This window comes from Scyliorhinus canicula, chromosome 24 (genome assembly GCF_902713615.1).
Source record: "Scyliorhinus canicula chromosome 24, sScyCan1.1, whole genome shotgun sequence".
Lineage (NCBI taxonomy): Eukaryota > Metazoa > Chordata > Chondrichthyes > Carcharhiniformes > Scyliorhinidae > Scyliorhinus > Scyliorhinus canicula.
In genome coordinates, this window is record NC_052169.1 from 17,441,627 (window position 1) to 17,461,307 (window position 19,681).

The window sequence follows — 19,681 nt, forward strand, 5'->3', positions numbered from 1 at the left end:
GTAATGGTTTGTTCCACCCGGTTGGGAAGGATGTGGAAGCTTTGGAAAAGGTGCAAAGGAGATTTACCGGGATGTTGCCTGGAAGGGAGAGTAGGTCTTACGAGGAAAGGTTGAGGGTGCTGGGTCTTTTCTCATTAGAACGGAGAAGGATGAGGGGCGACTTGATAGAGGTTTATAAGATGATCAGGGGAATAGATAGAGTAGACAGTCAGAGACTTATATACACAAATGGTATTCTAGATACCATTACAGTGACCTGCTCCACTATGCACAGGAAAACACTTTTGCATTTGTACTGAAACAATGATAGCAAAACAAAACCATCGGCAAGCTAAAAGTCCGCAGCATCCATATGGACCCACCTGGTTTCAAACTCCAGTGACCACTCCCCCCTCAATTTTACACCTTCCTCCCCAACCAAACGAGCGACCAACTCTGGATTGCGTTAGAAGTCTAAATTCAGAAAGCAAAAGTAACGGGGAGAGTTATCACCTTCAAGGTGACATCTTTCGGTCCATCACTAAAGTATATTCCTACAGCGATCCCTATCCAAATAAAAAAACACGGAATCAACATCCGGCAGAAAGCAGAAATCCACGGGAATAAGCTGCAGAATTGCACAACTGCTGGCCATTTTCTTCATTTGAAATATTTGGCTTGGGGTTAGAAATGGCGAATATCCTCAGGAAAACCCCATCCATTCTTCACTCCCGCTGGATGAGGATAAAGAGCCCCAGCAGAAGGAGGGACTGGAATTTTGGACGGTCATTCACCAGGATGGTCACTACGCCTATTAGAATTAGAATTAGACCAGTACAGCACAGAACAGGCCCTTCGGCCCTCAATGTTGTGCCGAGCAATGATCACCCTACTCAAGCCGACATATACCTATACCAGTAACCCAACAACCCCCATTAACCTTATTGTTTAGGACAACTACGGGCAATTTAGCCTGACCAATCCACCTAACCCGCACATCTTTGGACTGTGAGAGGAAACCGGAGCACCCGGAGGAAACCCACGCAGCACACGGGGAGGACGTGCAGACTCCGCACAGACAGTGACCCAGCCGGGAATCGAACCTGGGACCCTGGAGCTGTGAAGCATTTATGCTAACCACCATGCTACCGTGCTGCCCGATGTAGGGTACAAACCCACGTGCTCGCCCCACAACATCTTTCTTCTCCAGCCAGTGTTGCCCCTGTTTGCAGGGGCCTCGGTCATCAACAACATTGTTGTCACCTGTTCGTCAGGAATTTTATGTCTCCCATTTACCTTCCCATGAATTTTCAGCACCCTGTGTAACTATTTCTTGACCACAATTTCGCCAACTCGATTGGCCCACGGTTGGTCAGGAAGAGGTCATCTCTGTGGAAGGCAGTTTCCATACCCCCACTGTGAACAACTACAATCGAGCTTTCGCTTCCCCGTCAGAACCATCAATCCTTTTCAGATCGTCAGTGCAGAAGACGCGGTCATACATGAATTCCAGCACTTGATAATGCGACTGCCGCTTATTCAGGTGCCGTACAGCGCTGAGAGAATCCAGCGACATCATGGAGATGGCCATTGCCTGGCACTTGTGTGGTGCAAATGTTACTTGCCACTTGTCAGCCCAAGACCGGATATTGTCCAGGTCTTTATCATGGACTGCTTCAGTATCTGAGGAGTCGCGAATGGTGCTGAACATTGTGCAGACATCAGCGAACATCCCCACTTCCTTTTTCCCCCCCCGCAATTAAGGGTCAATTTAGCGTGGCCAATCCACCTACCCTGCACATCTTTGGCGAGACCCAGGGAGACATGGGAAGAATGTGCTAACTCCATACGGACAGTGACCCGGTGCCGTGAGGCAGTAATGCTAACCACTGCGCCACCGTGCTGTCCTACATTCCCACATCGGACCGTATAATAGAGGGAAGGTCATTGATGAAGCAGCTGATGATGGTTGGGCCTAGACCTGAGGGACACCTGCAGGGGTTTGTGGGAACTGAAATAATTGACCTCCAACAACCACAACCACCTTCCCCTGTGCTAGGTATGACTCCGACCAGTGGAGAGATTTCCACTTGATTTTCATTGACTCCAATTTTACTCGGGCTCCTTAATGCCTCACTCAGCCAAATGCTGCCCTGATGTCAAGGGCAGTCAAACACACCTCACCTCTGGGGTTCAGCTCTTTTTTTTAATATATAAATTTAGAGTACCCAATTCAGTTTTTTCCAATTAAGGGGCAATTTAGCGTGGCCAATCCACCTACCCTGCACATCTTTGGGCTTGTGGGGGCGAAACCCACGCAAACACGGGGAGAATGTGCAAACTCCACACGGGCAGTGACCCAGAGCCGCGATCGAACCTGGGACCTCGGCGCCGTGAGGCAGCAATGCTAACCACTGCGCCTCCGTGCTGCCTTGGGGTTCAGCGCAAGTGACAAAGTTAATTGATGAGGGAAGGGCTGTAGATGTCATATACATGGACTTCAGTAAGGCGTTTGATAACGTTTCCCATGGCAGGTTGATGGAAAAAGTGAAGTCGTATGGGGTTCAGGGTGTACTAGCTAGATGGATAAAGAACTGGCTGGGCAACAGGAGACAGAGAGTAGTGGTGGAAGGGAGTGTCTCAAAATGGAGAAGGGTGACTAGTGGTGTTCCACAGGGATCCGTGCTCGGACCACTGTTGTTTGTGATCTACATAAATGATCTGGAGGAAGGTATAGGTGGTCTGATTAGCAAGTTTGCAGATGCTACTAAGATTGGTGGAGTTGCAGATAGTGAGGAGTACTGTCAGAGAATACAGCAAAATATAGATAGATTGAAGAGTTGGGCAGAGAAATGGCAGATGGAGTTCAATCCAGGCAAATGCGAGGTGATGCATTTTGGAAGATCTAATTCAAGAGCGGACTATACGGTCAACGGAAGAGTTCTGGGGAAAATTGATGTACAGAGAGATCTGGGAGTTCAGGTCCATTGTACCCTGAAGGTGGCAACGCAGGTCGATAGAGTGGTCAAGAAGGCATACAGCATGCTTGCCTTCATTGGACGGGGTATTGAGTACAAGAGTCGGCAGGTCATGTTATAGTTGTATATGACTTTGGTTAGGCCACATTTGGAATACTGCATGCAGTTCTGGTCGCCACATTACTAGAAGGATGTGGATGCTTTAGAGAGGGTGCAGAGGAGGTTCACCAGGATGTTGCCTGGTATGGAGGGTGCTAACTATGAAGAAAAGTTGAGTAGGTTAGGATTGTTTTCGTTGGAAAGACTGAGGTTGAGGGGGGGACCTGATTGAGGTCTACAAAATTATGAGAGGTATGGGCAAGGTGGATAGCAACAAGCTTTTTCCAAGAGTGGGGGTGTCAATTACAAGGGGTCACGATTTCAAGGTGAGAGGGGGAAAGTTTAAAGGAGATGTGTGTGGAAAGTTTTTTTACTCAGAGGGTAGTGGGTGCCTGGAATGCTTTGCCAGCGGAGGTGGTAGAGGCGGGCACGATAGCATAATTTAGGATGCATCTAGACAGATATATGAACGGGCGGGGAACAGAGGGAAGTAGATCCTTGGAAAATAGGGGACAGGTTTATATAAAGGATCTGGATCAGCGCAGGCTGGGAGGGCCGAAGGGCCTGTTGCTGTGCTGTAATTTTCTTTGTTCTTTGTTCTTTGTTCTGACCATGTTTGGAGCAACGGGGTAAAGAGATCACGAGCTAAGTGGCCCAGGCGGAACCAAAATCAAGAGTAGACTGTTGGAGTGGATGTGGTAGTCACCACTAGTTGTATTACATGTATTACGGCACTGCCTGTATAGTAGAGGTACATGGGTAAATCCTTGCCTGCTGGCTCCGCCCAGTAGGCGGAGTATAAATGTGTGTGCTCGCCGGTGCTGCAGCCATTCTGGTTCCAGCTACAGGAGGCTACACATCATTCCTCAATAAAGCCTGGATTATTCCACTACTCTCGTCTTTGTGGTAATTGATAGTGCATCAGTGGATAAGGATGGATTGGATTTGCCCTGTTTTTTGTGGTTCAGAGTACCTGGACAACTTTCTGCATTGTTGTGTAGATAACAGTGTCATGGCAGGCAAACAGTCATGGTGTATTGTCAATGAAAAGGTAAAATACACATGTTACCTGGACATTGATAAAGGACACAGGATTTGCTTGATTTGCTTCTACAGAGAGGCCAATGTGAAAGCAGACACGTGAGCATTCTGGACCCACACTGACTCATTAATAGCAGAGCCACACTGGAACATCACCTGTTCCATCCAACTGAGGCTGAAAGTCCCAGAGGAGCCGATTAATCAAACACCTACACCGAGCAAAGACTCAAATACAAAAAATAGTGAAAGTGCCCGTATTACTCAGGAGTTCCTGATCACTCCCTCTCATGTCTCAGAAAATATTCATAATTTCGTGAGAATTAATTTCCATGTCATAGTTGCCATTGCGAATTCTGTTTTTATATATTAGTTAGCTGGCTGGGTTGCTGGGCCGACCACATCAAAATTTGATAATATCTTGCAACCATGTTGTGGCAGTTTTCTGTAACTCTTTCGAATTCGATACTTTCTCTTCAGCCACTTGCACCATCAGCACATCCCGAACTGCTTTAACGTTGGTGAAGATCTGTCTGACGGTAGCCAACGTTATGACACAGAGTGTATTTACCTGGCGCGAAGGGCGGCACAGTGGTTAGCACTGCTGCCTCACGGCGCTGAGGACCTGGGTTCGAATCCCGGTCCTGGGTCACTGTCCGTGTGGAGTTTGCACATTCTCCCCGTGTTTGCGTGGGTTTCGCCCCCGCAACCCAAAAAAGAAAACATGTGCTTGTTAGGTGGATTGGCCACGCTAAATTGCCCCTTAATTGGAAAAAAAAATAATTGGGTACTCTAAATTTAAAAAAAAGTGAAAAAAGGTCTCCGAACGAGCGCGTTTAGTCGCATGTTTCCTGGCATTCATAGTGCTGAGAAACACATTGCTATTGTGTTGAATAAGGGGCCTGAATGGGGAATGTGCGGCCAATGCCGCACATAGCCCTGTTTTTTTTTATAATGGGGAGCTCTGCTCGCCGGAACTCCCCGTTGTAGCGAGAGATTGGGCGCCATTTAAAAATGGCGTCTAATCTCCACGGCCCCCAAAAGAATCCCCGACCTCCCTCCCAGCCCGAACGCAATATGGGAGGGTCCCCGGAACCCCCCCCTCCTCCCCCGCAAACCCCCCCCCCCCCAACACCCATACCAGGCAACCCTGGCACGTGCGCACAAATGCCAGCTTGACACTTTGGCAGTGCCCATGCCAGCTGGCAGTGCCAGGCCGGCTCTACCAGGATACCTGCAGCGCTAGGGCACCACCCTGCCCAAAGCGCATGCAGCTGAGGGGCCTCCAATCCCCTTGGAGCCCCCCACCCCCCCCCCCCCACACCACCACCACCCCAGTGTTGTTCCGTCTGGTCCACGTTTGTGGGGCCAGTTCCAAATGGCGCTCGCCTGAGGCGTCTGAGGCAAAGTGGCTGAATCCCAAAACCTCAGGTACTCGGGAACATTAGAGTAAGGTTTACTTTGCCAAAAAGCAGGATTCACCTCGTTACGAGCCGGGTTATGTATTTATTGTATCTCCTATGTTTTTCATGGATGGAACGATCTGTCCCACAAAAGACTGGGGATTGGATTCTTTGGCCGCGCCCGTGATAAGATCGCCGCGGGCAGGATGTGGACCATGTCCGAGGTCCATTGACCTTGGGTTGGCATTTCGTGTCGCCTGGAGGCCAAAGAATCCCGCCTTGAGATAGAATTACAGGTTCGGGCCGAATGGCCCGTTCCTGTAATTCTGCACCGTTCTGGGTGCGAAGAAGATCTCACTGCGGGGAGGAAAGCAGTTGACGTTTCGAAGCCGGTGATACTTGGTCAAAGCTGAAACGTTGAAGCAGCTGCATTTTTTTTCGCTGTTATTTTCGGCTTTCCAGGGGCGGCAGTGTTTAGTTTTTACATCACAGTTGTCCTCGCCGGTTACCATGTCGATTACTGGCGGTTTGTGTCAGTTACCGCGTCGTTTCCACTCAGTAGCAGGAAACTACGAGCTGGAGAAAGCCCTGTTTTCCTGCAGCTGTGTGTGTGTTTTATCAGTGTCACTGATCGCCAGTGTGGGCAGCAACATAGAGCATCGTGAGTTCTGCCGGTGGAAAGAACTGTTGATGACAGATACAACATAAAACATGCCAGCCAGCGTCTCGGGAGCTCAGTCCCCTCTCTGGACTTGTGTTGGGAGTTAGTACAGATTATATACTTTCAGCATCAATGAACGGCAACTGCAAATTAATGCAACTCTGGTCTAGCCAAGGTATGTACGCGTATTTTAACCAGCGCTGTTCCACCCCTCTCTCCTCTTTCCTCACCCACTTCCACAGCGATTGCTGCATTTCCTTTTTGCCAAAGTGATTTCTTACTGAAGGGCGGCGCAGTGGCATTGGTTGGCACTGCTACCTCACAGCGCCCCCGGGTTCGATTCCGACCTGGGTGTGGAGTCTGCACGTTCGCCCCGTGTCTGCGTGGGTTTCCTGCGGGTGCTCCGGTTTCCTCCCGCGATCCAAGGATGCGCAGGTTGGGTGGGTTGGCCGTGCTAAATTGCCCCTTAGTGTCCAATGGTTGCTTGGGGGTTTGGGGATAGGGTGGGGGAGTTGGCCTAGGTAGGCAGACTCAATGGGTCGAATGGCCTCCTTCTGGTTAGAGGGTTAGATAGGGTGGACAGCGAGAACCTTCTCGAGGCTAGCACGAGGGGACATAGCCTTAAATTGAGGGGCAATAGATATAGGACAGAGGTCAGAGGTGGGTTTTTTACGCAAAGAGTGGTGAGGCCGTGGAATGCCCTACCTGCAACAGTAGTGAACTCGCCAACATTGAGGGCATTTAAAAGTTTATTGGATAAGCATATGGATGATAAGGGCATAGTGTAGGTTAGATGGCATATAGTTTTTTTTTCCATGTCGGTGCAACATCGAGGGCCGAAGGGCCTGTACTGCGCTGTATCGTTCTATGTTCTATGCACTTTAGGGATTCTGTGATAATTCTCTGACTTTTGCAATGGATGACTGATTGAAAAGGAACCGTTTTCAGCACTGTCGGGAAGGAAGTACAGAATGAGAGTAGTACATGCAAAGCACAGCCCCTTGATAAGCTGATGGTGGAAGCGATTCCATTGTAACATTCAAATGGGAACCGGATAAACACTTGAAACGGATGAGGGGAGGGGGCGGTGAGAGTAATTAAATGTGCAAAGGCAACGCAGAAAACAGCAGGGGACAGAGGAAACAGCCAGTGGGATCGCTCTTTCAAAGGGCCAGCACAGACGTAAACGGGCCGGGTGGCCTCCTTCTGCGCATGGTGGTCCTCTGTAACGCAAAGGCCGGTCAATCTCGACCTGTAGCCATAGACACGGCCCCCTGCTGAGGTGAGAGGCTGCTGAATCTTGAGGTGGCTCACAGCTCGGTGACTGTTGGCGAAAGGAAAGTAGGATGTGCAGAGGAAGGCACTAATGGAGGTGGTTTTCAGTGAAGCGTTTGCAGAACATGTTGAGCGCAGCAGTTCCTCAAAGCTACTCTTGCAGATGTGTATGTTTACTCAGCATTCAAGGCTCGATTCAAGACTCAGGTCGTCTGGGGACTTACGGCGCCTTTCAGGGTGCTTTCGTGCATGGCTTTCATTTCGTTTGTCGGAGAAATCCAAATTATTTTAAGCTCGCCCCTGGAAAGCTTTAGCCCTCCATCTCCCGGATCCCTGTCCCCAATGTGGCACTGGCAGGGTGGGTGGGCATTTAACCATAGCCTCAGGACCCCGGCCCTGCCCAGTCTAAAGGTGGATCGAGAAAGAACTCTGGAAGGTCAAGGATTGAGGCTGCCCTGGATCAATGTGCCCTCCTCCCAATGGGAAGCTCTCCATATGGACAGTGTTTGGGATGTTGGTGCCTGGTTGTGTTATAGCTCAGAGTCTGTGTCAGGTCTCTCAGTGTCCGAACACTCACTGCTCGAACGCTCGGAGAGAGATTCAGAGACAAAAGGAGGCATGGGCAAACGGTGCCCGCTCGTAAAAGGACGGAGAACGAGAGGGGCACAGGTTGAAAGTGATTGGCAGAGGAGGCAATCGCGACATGAGAATAAACCTTTTCGCACAGCGATTGGTCTGGAATGCACGGCCTGAAAGTGTGGTCGAGGCAGGTTCAAGCGAGGCGTTCAGGAGTGGGGTTAGGTGATTATTTGAGTAGAAACAATGTGCAGGGGTATGGGGAAGAGGCAGAGGGGACGGCACGAAGTCACAATGCTCGTTTGGAGAGCCGGTGCAGTCACGACGGGCTGAATGATCTCCTGGGCTGTATCGATTCGCTGATCCAGTTCCCTTTCGAAAGCCTGATCAAACCTGCCTCCATCGCAATCTCAGGAAGTCCAGTCCAGACCCGAGCCCCTCACTGAGTTAAAAAGGTTTCCCCCTCATGTTGCGGTTGCTTCTTTTGACTTTAGATCTGTGCCCTCCACTAATGGTAAACGTTTCTCCCGATCTACCCTGTCGACCCGTCGAGATTGTGACCGTCAGATCTCTTAAGGCGGATTCTCCGTCCGTTCACACCGGCGGGATTATCCAGTCAGAGAATGGAGGTTTAGTTGAGTGCCAAATTCTCAGTCCTCGCTGGCAACGGTGTCGGGCGCACTCACGGCGGAGAACCCCGGCCTTAACCTTCTCAGTAGTACACTGTTGCTTCACGGCACCAGGGACCCAGGTTCGATTCCCGGCTTGGGTCATTGTCTGTGCGGAGTCTGCTCGTTCTCCCCGTGTCTGCAGCTGTTTAGAACCTTAGTTAGGCCACACTGGGAGTATAGTGTTCAATTCTGGTTGCCACACTACCAGGAGGATCTGGAGGCTTTGGAGAGGGTGCAGAAGTGATTTATCAGGATGTTGCCTGGTATACAGGGCATTAGCGATGAGGAGAGGTTGAATAAACTCGGTTTGTTCTCACTGGAACGACGGAGGTTGAGGGGCGACCTGATAGAGGTCTACAAAATTATGAGGGGCATCGGCGGGGTGGATAATCAGAGACTTTTTCCCAGGGTAGAGGGGTCAATTACTAGGGGGCATGGGTTTAAGGTGCGAGGGACAAGGTTTAGAGTAGATGTACGAGTCAAGTTTTTTTACACAGAGGGTAGTGGGTGCCTGGAACTCGCTGCCAGAGGAGGTGGTGGAAGCAGGGACGATAGTGACGTTTAAGGGGTATCTTGACAAATACATGAATAGGATGGGAATAGAGGGATATGGACTCCGGAAGTGTAGAGGATTTTAGTTTATTCCCGAAAGACGTGCTTGTTAGGTGAATTGGAGATTCTGAATTCTCCCTCAGTGTACCCGAACAGGCGCCAGAGTGTGGCAACTGGGAGCTTTTCACAGCAACATCATTGCAGTGTAAGCCTACCTGCGACATTAATAAAGATTATTACTATCCCCAAGGAAAACAGCCCAATCCTCCCCACCCTTTTCTTGTGACTGAAGCTCCTCAGGAACCTGGAACTATCCTCGTGAAACATTTCCGCGCCCTCTCGAAGGCCTTCACGTCCTTCCTGACGTGTGGTTGGCGCCCAGGGCTGGACCCAGCACTCCATTTTGTCTGGGAGGATTCATGACTGATCGTTGCGACCGAGGTTATAAACCCCTTTGCCCACTAGAGGGCAGCAGAATCCTAAGTGTGATAATTCTGTGAGGGGAGGAGAGAGAATGGTTTGATGCCGCAGTTATCTCTGAATTGAGAGAGGGGATCTGTGCCCCCCCCAACAAATTCCTCCCCCCCCCCCCAGATGGCTCATCACCCCCCCATCGCGCCCACCCTCTCTGATCGCTCACACTTCGAAGCTGTTTGGGAAGAGCAACTTTTCTACAGCCATTTGATTGATCGAATGGGTAAAGTTTTTCAGTCATTTAGAACATAGAACATAGAACATTACAGCGCAGTACAGGCCCTTCGGCCCTCGATGTTGCGCCGACCTGTGAAACCATCTGAAGCCTATCTGACCTACACTATTCCATTTTCATCCATATGTCTATCCAATGACCACTTAAATGCCCTTAAAGTTGGCGAGTCTACTACTGTTGCAGGCAGGGCGTTCCACACCCCTACTACTCTCTGAGTAAAGAAACTGCCTCTGACATCTGTCCTATATCTACCACCCCTCAATTTAAAGCTATGTCCCCTCGTGTTGGTCATCACCATCCGAGGAAAAAGACTCTCACTGTCCACCCTATCTAACCCTCTGACTATCTTATATGTCTCTATTAAGTCACCTCTCAGCCTTCTCCTCTCTAACGAAAACAACCTCAAGTCCCTGAGCCTTTCCTCGTAAGACCTTCCCTCCATACCAGGCAACATCCTAGTAAATCTCCTCTGAACCCTTTCCAAAGCTTCCACATCCTTCCTATAATGTGGTGACCAGAACTGCACGCAGTACTCCAGGTGCGGCCGCACCAGAGTTTTGTACAGCTGCAGCATGACCTCGTGGCTCCGAAACTCAATCCCCCTACTGATAAAGGCTAGCACACCATATGCCTTCTTAACAGCCCTATTAACCTGGGTGGCAACTTTCAGTGATTTATGTACCTGGATGCCGAGATCTCTCTATTCATCTACACTACCAAGAATCTTGCCATTAGCCCAGTACTCTGCATTCTTGTTACTCCTTTCCTTTGGGGCTAAAAAGGGCAGGGATTTTCCTGTGGGGTTTGCCTGTTAGGCAATCCACCATGGATTCGGGCCTCGTCCCATCGTTGGAGAGGATCGGGAATCGAACCTCAAATACGCAAAATAGAATAAAGGCCCAAGTGTGAGGTGATTCATTTTGGAAGGAATAACAGGAAGATAGAGTACTGGGCTAATGGTAAGATTCTTGTTAGGGTGGACGAGCAGCGAGATGGGCAGCACGGTAGCATGGTGGTTAGCATAAATGCTTCACAGCGCCAGGGTCCCAGGTTCGATTCCCGGCTGGATCACTGTCTGTGCGGAGTCTGCACGTCCTCCCCGTGTGTGCGTGGGTTTCCTCCGGGTGCTCCGGTTTCCTCCCACAGTCCAAAGATGTGCGGGTTAGGTGGATTGGCCACGCTAAATTGCCCGTAGTGTCCTAAAAAGTAAGGTTAAGGGTGGGGGGGGTTGTTGGGTTACGGGTATAGGGTGGATACGTGGGTTTGAGTAGGGTGATCATGGCTCGGCACAACATCGAGGGCCGAAGGGCCTGTTCTGTGCTGTAATGTTCTATGTTCTATCTCGGTGTCCATGTCCATAGATCCCTGAAAGTTGCCACCCAGGTTGAGAGGGTTGTTAAGAAGGCGTACGGTGTGTTAGCTTTTATTGGTAGATGGATTGAGTTTCTGAGCCATGAGGTCATGTTGCAGTTGTACAAAACTCTGGTGCGGCCGCATTTGGAGTACTGCGTACAGTTCTGGTCGCCGCATTATAGGAAGGATGTGGAAGCATTGGAAAGGGTGCAGAGGAGATTTACCAGGATGTTACCTGGTATGGAGGGAAGGTCTTGTAAGGAAAGGCTGAGGGACCTGAGGCTGTTTTCGTTAGAGAGAAGAAGGTTAAGAGGTGACTTAATTGAGGCATACAAGATGATCAGAGGATTAGATAGGGTGGGCAGTGAGAGCCTTCTCCCGCGGATGGTGATGTCCAGCACGAGGGGACATAGCTTTAAATTGAGGGGAGATAGATATAGGACAGATGTCAGAGGTAGGCTCTTTACTCAGAGAGTAGTAAGGGCGTGGAATGCCCTGCCTGCAACAGTAGTGGACTGGCCAACACTAAGGGCATTTAAGTGGTCATTGGATAGACATATGGACGATAAGGGAATAGTGTAGATGGGCTTCAGAGTGTTTTCACAGGTCGGCGCAACATCGAGGGCCGAAGGGCCTGTACTGCGCTGTAATGTTCTATGTTCTCTATGGGCTTCCTCCGGTGCTCCAGTCTTTCCCTCACAGCCCAAAGATGTGCGGGTGAGGCAGGTCTTCCATGATCAATACGCGGGGATAGGGCAGGGGAGTGGGCCTAGGTAGGGTGCTCTTTCGGAGGGTCGGTGCTGACTCAATGGGCCGAATGGCCTCCTTCTGCACTGCCGAGGTTCTATGGACCCCATGAACCTGCCCCCCCCCCCCTCGGGAAAACTACAATGGCTTCAGAGGTAGTACGCTGATTCTCTAGAATACTCATGAAAGGGTCAAATCCATGATGACACGTTGCACAGACCAGGCGTGCCTGCCCTTAAGCATCGAGGATTAATGAGCGGGATCCAAATGAGGCGGCTATCTACCCCGTCAAAACCTCTGATCATCTCACAGAGAAACTATCTCCTCTGGTGGTGGTGAGAACAAAAGAGATGAACCTAAAAGTTCAAGCCAGGCTGTTTGGGGGGTGATATCTGGAACACTTCCTCCCTAATTGTTAGTCCAAGGGTCACGGGGACTCAAGGCAGGTTCATGGAGTTAGAATATGGCTCGGCCAAGATCCAACTGATTGCCGGAATAGACTCAAGGGGCTGAATGGCCTCTTCCTGTTGCTGTCGGTGAGGAGATACTGCAAGAATGCTAGCCCACAGAGGACGGGGGAGTTCGAGGCCAAGTCCAAATTTCATTCAAAGTGCACCGATCAGTAGAACAAACCAGCACCGAGATGCAGAAATTAAAATGTCTGAGTCGGGGGGGGGGGGGGGAACATCAAATAAAAATGAGTTTGAAATATAATCCTGCGGCTTGCTGGTGAAAGTTAGACTTACTGAAAATCCCAGGTGTCCAACAGACCCCAGTGACTGAGGTCATTTTGTCTACTGGAGCCAGCAGGCACCTGCTGGGGTTTACAAGTCTGCTGGTCAGCTGGGGTCTGTTGGGATTGAGATGCTGCTGGTCAGCTGGGGTCTGTTAGGGTTGAGATGCTGCTGGTCAGCTGGGGGCTGTTGGGATTTAGAATCTGCTGGTCAGCTGGGGCCTGTTGGGGATTAGAGTCTGCTGGTCAGCTGGGGGCTGTTGGGATTTAGAGTCTGCTGGTCAGCTGGGTACTGTTGGGGTTTAGAGTCTGCTGGTCAGCTGGGGCCTGTTGGGGTTTAGAATCTGCTGGTCAGCTGGGGTCTGTTGGGATTGAGATGCTGCTGGTCAGCTGGGGTCTGTTAGGGTTGAGATGCTGCTGGTCAGCTGGGGGCTGTTGGGATTTAGAATCTGCTGGTCAGCTGGGGCCTGTTGGGGATTAGAGTCTGCTGGTCAGCTGGGGGCTGTTGAGATTTAGAGTCTGCTGGTCAGCTGGGGTCTGTTGGGGTTTAGAGTCTGCTGGTCAGCTGGGGCCTGTTGGGGTTTAGAATCTGCTGGTCAGCTGGGGTCTGTTGGGATTGAGATGCTGCTGGTCAGCTGGGGTCTGTTAGGGTTGAGATGCTGCTGGTCAGCTGGGGGCTGTTGGGATTTAGAATCTGCTGGTCAGCTGGGGCCTGTTGGGGATTAGAGTCTGCTGGTCAGCTGGGGGCTGTTGGGATTTAGAGTCTGCTGGTCAGCTGGGGTCTGTTGGGGTTTAGAGTCTGCTGGTCAGCTGGGGCCTGTTGGGGATTAGAGTCTGTTGGTCAGCTGGGGGCTGTTGGGGTTTAGAGTCTGCTGGTCAGCTGGGGTCTGTTGGGGTTTAGAATCTGCTGGTCAGCTGGGGTCTGTTGGGATTGAGATGCTGCTGGTCAGCTGGGGTCTGTTGGGGTTTATAGTCTGCTGGTCAGCTGGGATCTATTGGGGTTTAGAGTCTGCTGGTCAGCTGGGGCCTGTTAGGGTTTAAAATCTGCTGGTCAGCTGGGGACTGTTGGGGTTTACTGGTCTGCTGGTCAGCTGGGATCTGTTGGGGTTTATAGTCTGCTGGTCAGTTGGGGCCTGTTGGGGTTTAGAGTCTGCTGGTCAGCTGGGGCCTGTTGGGATTTAGAGTCTGCTGGTCAGCTGGGGTCTGTTGGGGTTGAGATGCTGCTGGTCAGCTGGGGTCTGTTGGGGTTTAGAATCTGCTGGTCAGCTGGGGCTGTTGGGGTTTGGAGTCTGCTGGTCAGCTGGGGGCTGTTGGGGATTAGAATCTGCTGGTCAGATGGGGGCTGTTGGGGTTTAGAATCTGCTGGTCAGCTGGGGGCTGTTGGGGTTTAGAATCTGCTGGTCAGCTGGGATCTGTTGGGATTTAGAGTCTGCTGGTCAGCTGGGGCCTGTTGGGGTTTAGAATCTGCTGGTCAGCTGGGGACTGTTGGGGTTTAGAGTCTGCTGGTCAGCTGGGGCCTGTTGGGGTTTAGAATCTGCTGGTCAGCTGGGGACTGTTGGGGTTTACTGGTCTGCTGGTCAGCTGGGGCCTGCTGGTCAGTTGGACACTGAATTTTGTTCACAGCCTGCCTGACAGTGACCTTGAAGACATGAGGGCCGGGAAATAAAATAATTGGTGTTAAAGATCAGCAGAGACAGAAGCGAATGGAACATGACCGAAGGCTTTGCCAAAATAACATTGGGGATGGAAGTGTTGCTTTGCTGTGTCATGTTCAAGGGAGGCTGAAAGTTGTGCATCAGCAGGGAGGGGCTATAGAAGGGGATGGATGACTGCATCCTCTGTGCACTCAGTGACGATGAACTAATTGTGTACCTTCCCCCCCCCCCCCCCCTCACTGCCTCCCCCAGACAATGTGTGGTACAGTCGACCTTTATTCCAGTCTTCGCCTCTGAGCTTCATGTTACCCCATCACTCGGTGTCTCAGGCCAAAAGGATTCATAACTTCTCCAAGGCTAAAGGGATCTGGCCTTATCTCTCGCTTCCGCAGTTTAAGGTCAGTACCTCGCAAGGTCGCACAGCTCGCTGACGGCTCAGCCTTGTGGCCTAGCCGAAGGCTCCACGCAAAGGTAGACATTCTAGAGCTCACGGTTTCGCGTTTGTTTAACTTTCGGGAGGAAGCCGGCGGTTATAATCGGTAAGGGAGCAGCCGTTGAGGTTTGGCAGCTCAGTGGGAGGCCACTCGGCCTGCTGTGAGTGTGCCGGCCCCTTTGCGAGAGCAACCCAAAATTATTCGCGCGCGTCGCCCTCGACCTGCTTCGCAATGCAGATTTTATTTCCCCCTCGAAAGATGCATCGGGCCCTCGCCTAACCACCCCCTGTAAATCCCTCGTGGTGCAGGGACGTTCCACTTGCCCCCCTTTTTCCCCCCACTCTCTCATCGTGGCTCCCTAACCAAAGGAAGCAACATTTCCCCTTCTCACTCCAGCCGGACTGCAGCCAATTTTCAAAGCTTCGTTTTCATCTCCTCATGGCCTTCTCTGTTCAAGTGACCATTCCTCCTGCTTGTCCCTCTGGAGAAGGCCTTTGTTAAATTGGAGGGGTTCTGTGAGGTGAAAACAGGGAGCCTACATCAGCTGCCACTTTGGCGGAGATGGTGGACGAGGAGCCCAGACTGATACCCCTGGGAGACGGGTTCGAATCCCACCAAGGCAGCTGGTGTGACTTAAATTCAATTCATTGATAAATTCAACTAAGTTAAAAAAAAAGACAAGATCTGGAATTCAAAGCGAGTCTCGGTAATGGCCATCGCCGGTCGTTGTAAAACTCTCCGAGTAATCCAGAGCCCCAGGATACTGCTCTGGTGGGTTCAAACCCCACCAGGGCAGATGGTGAAATTTGATGTAAAAACCCATCGGGTTCACCGGAGTCCTTCAGGGAAGGAAATCTGCTGCCCTGACCCGGTCTGGCCTATCTACGAGTCCAGGCCCACAGCAGTGCGGGGTCTCTCTATGAACTGCCCCCTGAGGTGGATTAGCAAGCCATTCAATTCGAGGGCAATGAGGAAATGGGGGAATAAAATGTTGGCCTTGTCCCATGGTGCCCACAACCCCATGAGCAACACATTTAGGCAGTCTAACCTTTCCAGTGCGCTCAATGCCTTTGTGCCTCCATCGTTCACTCTCTCTAACTCTTGATTGTGGGTGAGTGATTGCTTATTCAAATATTAACTCTGACATTTACCTGATAAAATACAAAGGCCTGTGGAAAAAGCAGCAGTAAAGGTCACCGTGCCTTAACCGCTTCTGTGGATAAATCATAAGCACTGTGCCTACTCCAGCTATTTTAGTAACGTGGTTTTGTTATTGCTTCAGCTGCTACTTTCCGTCTACGTTTCAGTACCAATGGAATGGGGAAAGGCCATTCAGCCCCTCGAGTCTGTTCCACCATTCATCTGGATAATGGTTGATCTGTTTCTTCCCTCCATCCACCCACCTCGGGTTCCACCTTGAAGCAAAGGTCTGTCCATCTCGGTGTTGATATTTTCACCTGCTCCCCGGCCTCAATGGCTTTTCTGGGGAAAGGGTGCCGCATTTCCAAAACCCTACGGGGGGCGATTCTCCAATATGGAGCCCAAGTGTTCGCGCCGTCGTGTACACCGTCGCGTTTCACGTCGGCGCGAACCAAGCCTGGGTACGACCGATTCTAGCCCCCCATAGGGGGCCAGCACGGTGCCGGAGCGGTTCACGTCGCTCCAGCCTCCTTTCGCGGCGTCAAATGGGTGTGGCGCCAACCCACGCATGCGCAGTTTGGCCGCGCCAACCTAACCTAACGGGGGACTTCTTCAGCGCGCTGGCCCCGACTCAACAGCGGGTCGGTGTTCAGGGGCGGGCCGCACCAGAAAGTAGGCCCGGGGGGGGGAGAGGCCGGCCCACCAATCGGTGGGCCCTGATCGCGGGCCAGACCCCATCGGAAGCCCCCCCAATAAAGGAGCCCCCCCCCCACCCCCCCGACCGTTCGTGCAGAGTTCCCGCCGGCAGCGACAAGGGGGTGAACGGCGCCGGTCGGACTCCGGGCCGGAGAATCGCCGGCCCCGCCGATTCCAGCGGCCGGCGCCGCGCCAAACACGCCGGCGCGAATGGCGCCTATTCTCCGCACCTTGGAGAATCGCGTGCCGGCGTCGGGGCGCGGTTGCGGTGATTCTCCGGCCCGGCGCGGGGCTCGGAGAATCGCCCCCATAGTTTTCCCTTTTTAGCCATTTAAGGCATCCCCCTCCCTGCATCGCGGGTTAGGCCAGTGTTTACTGCCCATCTCTAATTGCCCTCGAGAGGGTGGTGGTGAGCTGCTCCTGAACCACAGTAGGTCCCTTGGTGTAGGTACACCCACAGAGCTGTTAGGGAGGGAGTTCAAGCATTATGTCTCAGTGAAGGAACGGCCGATATATTTCCAATTCAGGAGGGTGAGGGGCTTGGAGGGGACTTGGTGTTCCCAGGTATCTGCTACCCTTGGCCCCCTAGATGGTAGCGATCTTAGCTTTGGAAGGTGCTAAAGAGTCTTGTGCATCTTGGTGCTTCTTGTAGGTAGTACACACGGCTGCCACTGTGCGCGGTGGTGGAGGGAGTTAATCTTTGTGGATGGAGTGCCTGTACTGAGGGAGTGCCGCACTGTCAGAGGGTCAGTGCTGAGGGAGTGCCGCACTGTCAGAGGGTCAGTGCTGAGGGAGTGCTGCACTGTCAGAGGGTCCGTACTGAGGGAGTGCTGCACTGTCAGAGGGTCAGTACTGAGGGAGTTCTGCACTGTCAGAGGGTCAGTACTGAGGGAGTGCCGCACTGTCAGAGGGTCAGTACTGAGGGAGTGCCGCACTGTCAGAGGGTCAGTACTGAGGGAGTGCTGCACTGTCAGAGGGTCAGTGCTGAGGGAGTGCCGCACTGTCAGAGGGTCCGTACTGAGGGAGTGCCGCACTGTCAGAGGGTCAGTACTGAGGGAGTGCCGCACTGTCAGAGGGTCAGTACTGAGGGAGTGCTGCACTGTCAGAGGGTCCGTACTGAGGGAGTGCCGCACTGTCAGAGGGTCAGTACTGAGGGAATGCTGCACTGTCAGAGGGTCCGTACTGAGGGAGTGCCGCACTGTCAGAGGGTCAGTACTGAGGGAATGCTGCACTGTCAGAGGGTCAGTACTGAGGGAGTGCCGCATTGTCAGAGGGTCAGTACTGAGGGAATGCTGCACTGTCAGAGGGTCAGTACTGAGGGAGTGTCGCACTGCCAGAGAGTCAGTACTGAGGGAGTGCCGCATTGTCAGAGGGTCAGTACTGAGGGAGTGCCGCATTGTCAGAGGGTCAGTACTGAGGGAGTGCCGCACTGTCAGAGGGTCAGTACTGAGGGAGTGCCGCATTGTCAGAGGGTCAGTACTGAGGGAGCACTGCACTGTCAGAGGGTCAGTACTGAGGGAGTGCCGCACTGTCAGAGGCTCAGTACTGAGGGAGTGCCGCACTGTCAGAGGGTCAGTACTGAGTGAGTGCCGCACTGTCAGAGGGTCCGTACTGAGGGAGTGCCGCACTGTCAGAGGGTCAGTACTGAGGGAGTGCCGCATTGTCAGAGGGTCAGTACTGAGGGAGTGCCGCATTGTCAGAGGGTCAGTACTGAGGGAACGCCGCACTGTCAGAGGGTCCGTACTGAGGGAGTGCCGCACTGTCAGAGGGTCAGTACTGAGGGAGTGCCGCACTGTCAGAGGGTCAGTACTGAGGGAGTGCCGCACTGTCAGAGGGTCAGTACTGAGGGAGTGCCGCACTGTCAGAGGGTCAGTACTGAGGGAGTGCTGCACTGTCAGAGGGTCAGTACTGAGGGAGTGCCGCACTGTCAGAGGGTCAGTACCGAGGGAGTGCCGCACTGTGGGAGGGTCAGTACTGAGGGAGTGCCACACTGTCAGAGGGTCAGTACTGAGGGAGTGCCGCATTGTCAGAGGGTCAGTACTGAGGGAGCGCTGCACTGTCAGAGGGTCAGTACTGAGGGAGTGCCGCACTGTCAGAGGCTCAGTACTGAGGGAGTGCCGCACTGTCAGAGGGTCAGTACTGAGTGAGTGCCGCACTGTCAGAGGGTCCGTACTGAGGGAGTGCCGCACTGTCAGAGGGTCAGTACTGAGGGAGTGCCGCATTGTCAGAGGGTCAGTACTGAGGGAGTGCCGCATTGTCAGAGGGTCAGTACTGAGGGAACGCCGCACTGTCAGAGGGTCCGTACTGAGGGAGTGCCGCACTGTCAGAGGGTCAGTACTGAGGGAGTGCCGCACTGTCAGAGGGTCAGTACTGAGGGAGTGCCGCACTGTCAGAGGGTCAGTACTGAGGGAGTGCCGCACTGTCAGAGGGTCAGTACTGAGGGAGTGCTGCACTGTCAGAGGGTCAGTACTGAGGGAGTGCCGCACTGTCAGAGGGTCAATACTGAGTGAGTGCCGCACTGTCAGAGGGTCAATACTGAGGGAATGCCGCACTGTCAGAGGGTCAATACTGAGGGAGTGCTGTACTGTCAGAGGGTCAGTACTAAGGGAATGCCGCACTGTCAGAGGGATGTATATGATCCTGTGGCACTATTGGAAGAAGAGGGGCTGGGGCTGTGGGGGGGAGGTTTGCCCCTGTTCAATATTTTCCCCTCACCCAACATCATTGACACAGGTGATCTGATTACAGCACTGTTTGTGGGATCCTGCTGTGTGAAATAACCTCCTTGTTTCCGAGGCGGAGTGGTGGGGGTGGGGCAATAGATGAATGAGGACCTTTAACCTCTTGATAATATTTGAATCTGTCTTATGTCAGGGCTATAGTGAAAGGAAAAAAAACTCTCTCTCTTCTCCAGATGATGTCAGTCCCTGCTCCCGGGCCCGACTCATTTGAATAATTGTTGCTCTCGAGAAAGGAAAATCG

General features: G+C 52.3%; 1 protein-coding gene and 1 pseudogene across 1 annotated transcript in view; one reads left to right on the forward strand and one right to left on the reverse strand.

Moving 5' to 3' along the window:
* Positions 1 to 704: 704 nt before the first annotated feature.
* On the reverse strand, positions 705 to 1,573 carry LOC119956881 (annotated as a pseudogene).
* Positions 1,574 to 6,203: 4,630 nt separating this feature from the next.
* Positions 6,204 to 19,681, forward strand: part of LOC119956852 (SH2 domain-containing protein 7-like) — a 33,037-nt gene continuing 19,559 nt past the window's right edge. The window contains exons 1-2 of the mRNA XM_038784357.1: positions 6,204 to 6,333; positions 14,682 to 14,827. Coding sequence (XP_038640285.1) covers positions 6,291 to 6,333; positions 14,682 to 14,827 — 189 coding nt within the window. The 5' untranslated portion in view covers positions 6,204 to 6,290. The remainder of the gene's footprint in view (positions 6,334 to 14,681; positions 14,828 to 19,681) is intronic.